At 36.3% G+C, this 8803-nt stretch overlaps 1 protein-coding gene across 1 annotated transcript; it reads left to right on the forward strand.

Annotated features, from left to right (window-relative positions):
• The first annotated feature begins 6559 nt into the window (after positions 1 to 6559).
• Positions 6560 to 7302, forward strand: LOC132795924 (uncharacterized). The gene has a single exon (XM_060806888.1). The coding sequence runs from the start codon at positions 6704 to 6706 to the stop codon at positions 7175 to 7177; it is 474 nt and encodes a 157-aa protein (XP_060662871.1). The 5' UTR covers positions 6560 to 6703; the 3' UTR covers positions 7178 to 7302.
• Positions 7303 to 8803: the final 1501 nt, after the last annotated feature.

Raw genomic sequence — 8803 nt, forward strand, 5'->3', positions numbered from 1 at the left:
GGACTTATGTCGAGGGGGATTATGATAAATGTTGCACTACTACTCAGGAGATTTATAACAGCTATAGGCCGAGGACTTTGCACTTAATTATGCTATAATTAATTAATACCTCGTTAATAAAATTCGATTAATGCACACAAAAGACACGCCAAGCACGTGCAACGCCTCTGTGTGTGTGCGCTTGAGTGCGAGTTCAAGGACCTCTTGACTTATGCTTGATTTTTCGCCGGCGACAATGCAATGTGCGGGCAATTATGAGAGCTTCATTAGCAGCGCTTTGACACACACGCACACATGTGCAATGCACGAATTTGCGGTAAATGCTTAACTAATTGAAAACACAGACGAAAGGCCCACACACACACACACACACACACATATTCCCTGTTTGGCATGCCATTTAATAGCAGAACAGAACCAGATCTTGTGACCATCAACAGCTGCAGCAGCAAACTGAAGAAGGTAAATGGAGAAATGGGGAAAGGGGGAAGGGGAAGGGGAAGGGGGAAGGCAAAGCCAAGGCAAATGTCAAATGTTTTAGGTTATGTTGAACAAGGTGCTTAATGCTGTCTCCACACATCGCATAGGATATTCATTGATTTACCTGATTTATGTTGTGTGTTTTGCCTGACAAAACAGACAAACAACTTTCAAGTTGTGCTCCGCAAATGCAAAAGAGTCTCAAGCACATACACACACACACACACACACACATTGATACTCTTTAACATGCATTGATTTTGTTTTATTTGCACAATATTAAATCCCAGTGTGTTTATTTGGTTTGCAAAATGTTTTCTTAGGACGCTCAGCGCAAAGCGAGCGACAAAACGAGACAGCTTAGGCCTGTCTAGCTGTCTTTGTTTATCTGCAAGCATCTATCAAAGGCGAGCGAACAACAAATTGCTGTCTTGCTGAAAAATTGTACTTGAATAATGCATGCGCTTTAGTGCACTACAAGCTCAATAAAAAGAACACAGAAAACACACAGAAATACAAATCCAGCCGAAATGAAATCAATCAGAATAAAGTGTTTACATTAAGATGTTGTTGTCTTGTCTTGATCTTTGACTTTGGCATTCGGCTGAAAAACAATTCGTTTGCCGCCCGAAAGTAGGCATCATTTTATTTTCAAAATCAGAGAGCGTGTGTGTGTGGCCGCCCAAAAAAGTAGGCAACACTTTAGCTAATTTAAGCAGCAGCAAGTGTGTCAGCTTTGGCCAGACGACAACCTTCAAATTCTCATGTGCCGCTCTCTCTCTCTCTCTCTCACTCTGGCTTGCAGTGGGTGTGTGAGCTGAACTTCCGTTGCCTAGCATTGCGATGTCCTGGCAGGCTCGTCCTTGCCTGAGCCGCTTAGGCAGTGCGATGTAACATAATATTTTCCGTTTGCCAACTGACAACTGCAGCAGCAGCGGCATTCGTGGTTTGCCGTCGCTTTTGTTTCTCAGCCACTTTTTTTCCTTTTTTTTCTTTTTTTTTTTGCTCTGCCCGGAAACGGAAACGACACACACACTACCACATGCCATGACACACATACGTTCAGTCTGTGTGTGTGTGCGTGTTTGTGGGTTAATCATTTGTATTGGCATTTCACTAAAAGCGACGACCAAAATTATTGTCTCGCTCTTTTTTGCTTTCTCTCTGTTGTCTCTGTTGTCTGCAGCGTAGCGCATCGCAGCGCTACTCGATTAATTAATGGCCATCAATAATCGAATAAAGCGCCACGCAAATCAAATAATCGTTAATGCAATTAAGCCAGTTATACGCGCGCATGCTGCATACATATTATATTTGAATATGTATTTTCCCCATATTTATTATATCCTGTTTCCTGCGCTCACTTCCTGTGCGCTGCCAGCTTAATTATTACGCTCTGCCCCATCTCTCTCTCTCTCTCTCTCTCTCTCTCTCGCTCTGCCGCCCTAAGCTACTTTTGTCTTCATTTGTGTTCATGCATTATTCACATTTGACTGCTAATTGAAATTTTCACACATGTCTCTTCTCCTGTTTTCATTGTGTATCGCTTTCTTATTGTTATAAAGCGTCATTTATCGCATTGAAAAGAAAATATCTGCTATTGATTGTCAGCTCAATTAATCAACAAAGATGATGACAAACTATCCGATGCTGCATATTTTTTAAGAAAATTAAGAGAAAAGCAAATCAAAATGCATAAAAACTCATTAAATAAGTTAGAAAACCAAAAACCAATTACAGACAAGACAAGCACTGAAAAAAAATAGAGGAAGGAATAAAGTAAAACTATTCTTATTAAAATGGAGTGCAGTTTTTGACATAACAATTGGAGTTGAAATGAAGAAATTGTCATACCCGGCAGCACAATGACGAGCAGGGGTAGCATAAGTTAATACAGAATTTCGTTTTGCATAAGTTTGTGTGCCAGAAGCGATAAAAACAATTTTGAAAGCTAGAGTTGACTGTAAGACATTCGCAACCTCTTTTTAAAAAAACTATATTATAAGCTTATTAATATACCGCAAAAATACAAAACTATACTGAAATACTAAAAATACTTAAATATCAAAAATACTAAATATATATTCTAAAGCTTTGTTTGGTATATTGATATAGTACTGCCTTAACAAATGCATAAGTGTGGCAAAAATTTGAAATAAACTTGGTCTGCGAGAAAAATTTACAAATGCTGTCGAAAAAAAAACCATATTTCTATCTCTTATAATCTCTAAGATCTAGTGGTTCATATGGACGGACAGACTGACAGACAGTCATGGCTATATCAGCTCGGCTGTCGATGTTGATCAAGAATATATGTACTTTATGTTGTCTGAGATTATTCCTTTTGCCTGCTTACATACATTTCCTGCAGGCACAAAGTTATAATACCCTATGGCTAATGGGTATATAAATTGCAATTCTTATACAGATATTTGGGATCAGGTATTTTGCAGTTGTTGATATTTGATTTGTTATTTATTTAGTTGTCGTTTCAATGTTTTTTCTTTGTGTGAAATTCATTTGCAGTTCGTTTAGTTGTTTGTTTTGTTGCTGTCGTGCTGCTTCAGTTTCAGATACAGCTTCAGCTCGAACAGCTTCTGCCCAAGCTCATGCACAATTTCCATAACATCTTGTAGCAATTTAATTTGAAATATGCAAATTGGCACAAAAGACTGCGACTGCTGAGGAACTCGTGCTGCGCGTTAATAATGAATAACAAGATAAACATGATGAACACACACACACACATATATATATATATATAAAATGAAAAGGGTCGGAGATAAAACTTCACTAAGCCAAGCTTATCAAGATGAAGAAAGAGAGAGAGAGAGGAAGACACAGAGAAAGAGAGTAAGATCAGATCGAGTTGTCCATCCTTCAGAGTTTCGGGGGCGACATTTGACTTATTGCCAAAAGCCTTCGCAGTCTTTAGCTAAGAGGCAAAAGACTTAACGCATTTTTGCGGCTGAATTCGAAGAAGTGAGTTGGAGGCTCTAAGTGAAATATTAAGTGTGAACGGCAAGTCAAGTGGAAGAAGAGGCAGCAGCGATGGCGAAGGCGATGGCGACACACAAGCGTAAAACTTTTTCAATTATAAACGCTTTGAGATAAGCAAAAGCAACAGCAACAACGGCAGCAACAGCAGCAGCAGCTTCCTTCAGGGTTTGCCCTTCTAGTTACACCGCCCCTCTCCCTAAACTCTATCCACACACACACACACACACACACATAAACAAACAAGCGTAAAAGTCGTGTCGAAAAAACAGAGAGCAAGAGGAAGGGGAATGAAAGAACGGCCACAACTTGACGCAGTTTATTATGTATAATATCATCTGTTTAATTGAATATTGTTGTTTACTCTTCATGCCACACTCACGCACACACGCACGTAGAGAGAGTAGTCTGTGCCACAAGCAGTGGCAAATGAGGTTTTATGCGTTATTAGATTGCACCCGCTTCGTGAGCAGCATATAGCACACATATCTCACATATCAGATATATAGTATGAATGTGCAGCTTATAACTAACATAATTGTAAAAGCTAAGGCACAACAATGTTCCATGACTGCAAAATACCCCATAAATATGGGATAGAGTAACTACAATTCATTATTCACATTATTAAGATCTTAATTAGTCGGAATTATAACAAGAGTTGCTAACAAGATAAGGCTATAATAATGAAATTTATAATATTAGGAAGTGGAGAATCCGTAATGCAAAATTAGTTCAATGAATCGGATGAATTCTGAATTAAAAATAATATTACTACATCAGTTGAATACCCATAAATATGTGATAGAGTAACTACAATTCATTATACACATTATTAAGATCTTAATTAGTCGGAATTATAACAAGAGTTGCTAACAAGATAAGGCAATAATAATGAAATTTATAATATTAGGAAGTGGAGAATCCGTAATGCAAAATTATTTCAATGAATCGCATGAATTTTGAATTAAAAATAATATTACTACATCAGTTGAATTCTCTACCAAAGCAAAGCATCCGATTCTTAACTAAATAGAATCTTATATCTTAATAGGATAATCTCGTGTTTGAAGCATTTTTCTCCGATCTTATCTTCGATGTGAAATGGTTTTAATAAAACATAAGTCACTGCAAATTTGATGATACACGGTGTTTGCTTAATTGTTTTATGTATGTACAAAAACATATATTTGAGATACAAATTTAATTTATCACAGTAAAAGTAAAGTAAATAAAGAAGCTGTGAACAGAAAATTCTTGTTTAAGTTTTTTTTTTAATTACTTTTTAGAATTTGTGTGCTTATTATTTTGAACAACTCTTACTTCATTTTCTAAAACTTAAACGATAAAGTAATTTACATTTGAAATGAAAAATGTTTTTTACCTTAAATCAGAAAACTAAAAGTAATCCTAATATTTTTGTACTTGTTGCAAACTGGTATGGTCTTATCATTTAAACAAATAAATATACCGCCAAAATAATGAAATATACCAAAATTTATATTTGGTATATTGTTATACTAAGTCAACAAAAGCAAACTGGTATGGTCTTATCATTTAAACAAATAAATATACCGCCAAAATAATGAAATATACCAAAATTTATATTTGGTATATCGATATACTAAGTGCTGTTGAAAAAAAGATCTGTGTATGTCGTTAAAGAAACCTACTAAGCGTATACTTATTATTTCGACTAGTTGTGTATACAAATACAATGTTAATATCGTTTCTTTTAGTTGAAAAACTGTTGCTGCATATCAACAAATAATTCCTCTCCTTAAAAACAATACACTTTTCAACTAGTTGAATATTAAATTGTGTATTTCAATTCATTTTGAATTGTGCAGATTTAAAGCTGACCAAAGGGGATAGCGATTGCAAATGTCGTTTGTTGTTGTGCAGTGCTTTAAAGTGGCTTGTCATTCAGGGGTCACATTAGATGACACACACACACACAGTCAACACACACACACACAGTCACAGCTATGTAATGCAGTATGTATTACACGTACAAAGTGCAGAGCATACATTGTACGTCCCAATAAGCTTGAAATGCGTTGCAACAAATCAACGACAGGATGCAAGATGCACGTTGCACGTTGCAGGATGCAGAATACCAAGAACGGGGCACGTACACCATCCGAGCTGAATGTCTGAGCCTGGATCTGTCATTCGACGCCACGTAGGTATGCACTATATACTATATAGTATATCAAAAGCATGCACGAATCGGATTCCAAAAGCATTTACTCACAATTGGCCAAAATGCATACCAAGTGTCAGAGTATTGTTTGTGGTCTATTCATTCACTTTCGAGCCGATAGGGTTTGCATTTATTTGTATATCTTATATTATTCTAATAAACAAATACATATGAGAATTGCTTTCGTTTACATTATTATGGCAGCTCTGCTAGAGTGAAACTAATATACAAAAATTAGCTTTAACTACATGAACTAAGACCATATATATCGCTATTTATCAAGCACTGTAAATAACTTTACTAAAATTCAATTGAATTGAATTGCGAGATATTATATTATAGTATTTATGATTCCTACAAATTTAGTTGGAAACCAGTAAAATACTTGGAGCTTATTTAACAAATAGTTTAATAAAGCAAAAAGTTGATATTGCTAATAATTTGGTATATTTGGTATTCTATGGTATATTTTATATGTAATGGTATATCCTTATACCTTTTGGAATATTTTTATATTTAGTTCGGTATATTTTGGTATGTGCCGGTATACCTGGAATGGAATATTTTAGTATTTTCTTCGGGTTTTTTAATTTGGTAGCATACTCGTCTTTGTCAATACCTCTCACATAATATGTAATTGGTATTTAATGTTTATATTGAAATTGTATAATAGAAATTGAGAAATAATTTTAATTTAACATTTTTTCAATGAAAAATAGTTTTACAATTATATTTTTTTTCATTTAAAATATTACGTTTAATTTAATTTATGTCACATAAATTGAAAAATATCTTCAATTAAAAGTACAAAAAATTGTATCGGTTTGTTCAACACTTTTACTTCCAAGTGTATTTTGTAGTTGCTTTTTCAATCACATTTCCCCATTCGGACGTTGTCAATGCCTGAACATTTGTTTGTTTGTTCAGTGCTGACCGAATAACAAAAATTCCCCAGTGAATTCTCAATTCTCGGGCATCTCGGAATCGTTTCGAAGCCAAAGCAAAAAGCCGCTGTTAGCAATGTCCAAGCAATGTCTGAGGCAGCCACGTCACACTGCGAGCGGCAGAAGCGATAGAAGCGACAGGGAGTGTGGCGCTGTTCGATCGATCGATAACACATCGATCGATCACACTAGCCTTCGGTCCGCAACTAGGTCACGCCCCCTGGCCCGACTGGATCGTCTGCTACGCCGTTGGCTACCCGGCTACAATTATTTGCGTGGTCCCATTGCTCCCATTGACGGCAGCAGCAGCAGCCACAGCCACAGCCAGAGCAGACCATCAGCAGATATCCTTGGAGCAGGACGATCAACATCTAGATTGCAACAAGAGCAGGACACGAGGAACAGCGTCACAGTCGAGGTGACAGCATCGTCATTGCCCATGCAGAAGCGTAAGGATGGCGAAGTTTTGCTGGATGCGGGAATTGCCAAGTCTGAGTTCTGCATGAAGCTGGAGAAGCTGCTGCGTGCCAAGCTGATTGTCAAGGAGTAAATTAATGTCCCCCACTTATTTATATACAATATGACCACTATATTTATTTCCGACGATCAACGACCAATAAATTGCAGTTAATAAAATTTTGAAGCGCTGAGATGCAGCCGTGCCTGAGAAACAGATGCGTTCGCTTATTATTATTATTATTATTATTAGCATTTACTTGGCACAACATTTCATGTTGAATTTAACTACTTGCCGTCCTTAAAGCGACGGAGGCGGCCCATCAATTCTCAATTCTCTGAGCTTAGTTGATTTATGCCCATTTAAGGCAACAACAATGGACAGACAGACAGTAATATTATTGTAATTATGTATTTATTATGACAATGCCTGCAGCATACACAAAAGAAAACGAGAATAGTATCGTATATATGTTAGTATAGTATAGTATGCTGTTAAAGTCCTTTTGTTGTGCCAACAACAAAAAAGTAAATAAATAAACGATACATTAAACACACTAAGAAACAAAGAATAGTTGACCCAAAAGCGAGCAAACTTTATTATACACTTTTGTTTATTATTCCCAAATAAATCTGAAAAGGAATACATAAACGTAAGTAGAATGCATTTAATAAGCATTTGCTTTCATTTTTATGAAAAGAAGGACTTCAAATGAATAAAAAATTTGTAAATTTTACTTTTACTTTTAGCTTGTTAAATCTATTCTTATAAATACTTAAATTTTTAGTAAGAAAAACATTAAATTAAATATGATATTTCAATGCATACTTTCGGTTGTTTTATTAGCTGCTCAGCTTATTTATTAATTTCTAGTATTCTATTTTTGAATTTCCTTTTTTATATTCCTTTTCTTGCAGCAACAGTTCAAAGTTGAAGTCAAGACATAGAAAATAATTATGTAAGTTCACCACATCAATTTACATTTACCTTATTTAAATTGATAGCCAAGTGCAGCAAAAATTCAACATATCCAAAAAGACAAATTAGGGTATTCGAGTTGCTGCAACAAGCGAGCCAGAAAATGTGTCCGTATGTGTGTGTGTGTCTGTGAAAATGAATGGGGCAGCTTGTGATTTATGAGCATATGTGTGTGTGTATGTGTGTGGATCCATTGGGAGCAGCTTCATGCAGTTTCAATATATCAATATATGCAAGCATAGGCAATATATCAATCAATCAGACGCTAACAAAAGGCTAAGCGAGAGGGGAGAAGAGAGCTGAAGAGAGCGTGTTAAATGGCAATTGTGGTCGCGATTGAAACCGCTGCGCTTAATTGAAGGGCTCATTAAAAATAATTTCGGAAATAATGAGTGCAAAATGTTTGCTGCGCATACATTAAACAATTATTACTCTTATGAAATGCCAAATTGTTTTGGTGGCCACGTAAATTGCCCAAAAATTAGTTGACAGGCAGACAGAATCCCCTCGGCGATTTGTTTGGGTCTGGGTCCCTTGGCAAGCCAGGACAAAGTTTGCTGCGTCAAAGTTATTAATCAGTCGAATGGCCAACAACAGCAACAGCAACAACAACAGCAACCACGCTGAGGTTCTATACTCGTAATTAAAAAAAAATAAAAAGCAGAAACTGAAGTGGCTCAACCACAAGGGAGAAGAGTTCCCAGTTCGATGTCCCCGATTGCAGCCACTCAGCAAGTTGAT

The sequence above is a fragment of the Drosophila nasuta genome, chromosome X (assembly GCF_023558535.2).
Source record: "Drosophila nasuta strain 15112-1781.00 chromosome X, ASM2355853v1, whole genome shotgun sequence".
In the NCBI taxonomy this organism is placed as follows: domain Eukaryota; kingdom Metazoa; phylum Arthropoda; class Insecta; order Diptera; family Drosophilidae; genus Drosophila; species Drosophila nasuta.

Bases quoted from the DNA above. Each gene is read 5' to 3' on its own strand.
- LOC132795924 (XM_060806888.1), top strand. From the start codon at position 6,704: ATGTCCAAGCAATGTCTGAGGCAGCCACGTCACACTGCGAGCGGCAGA.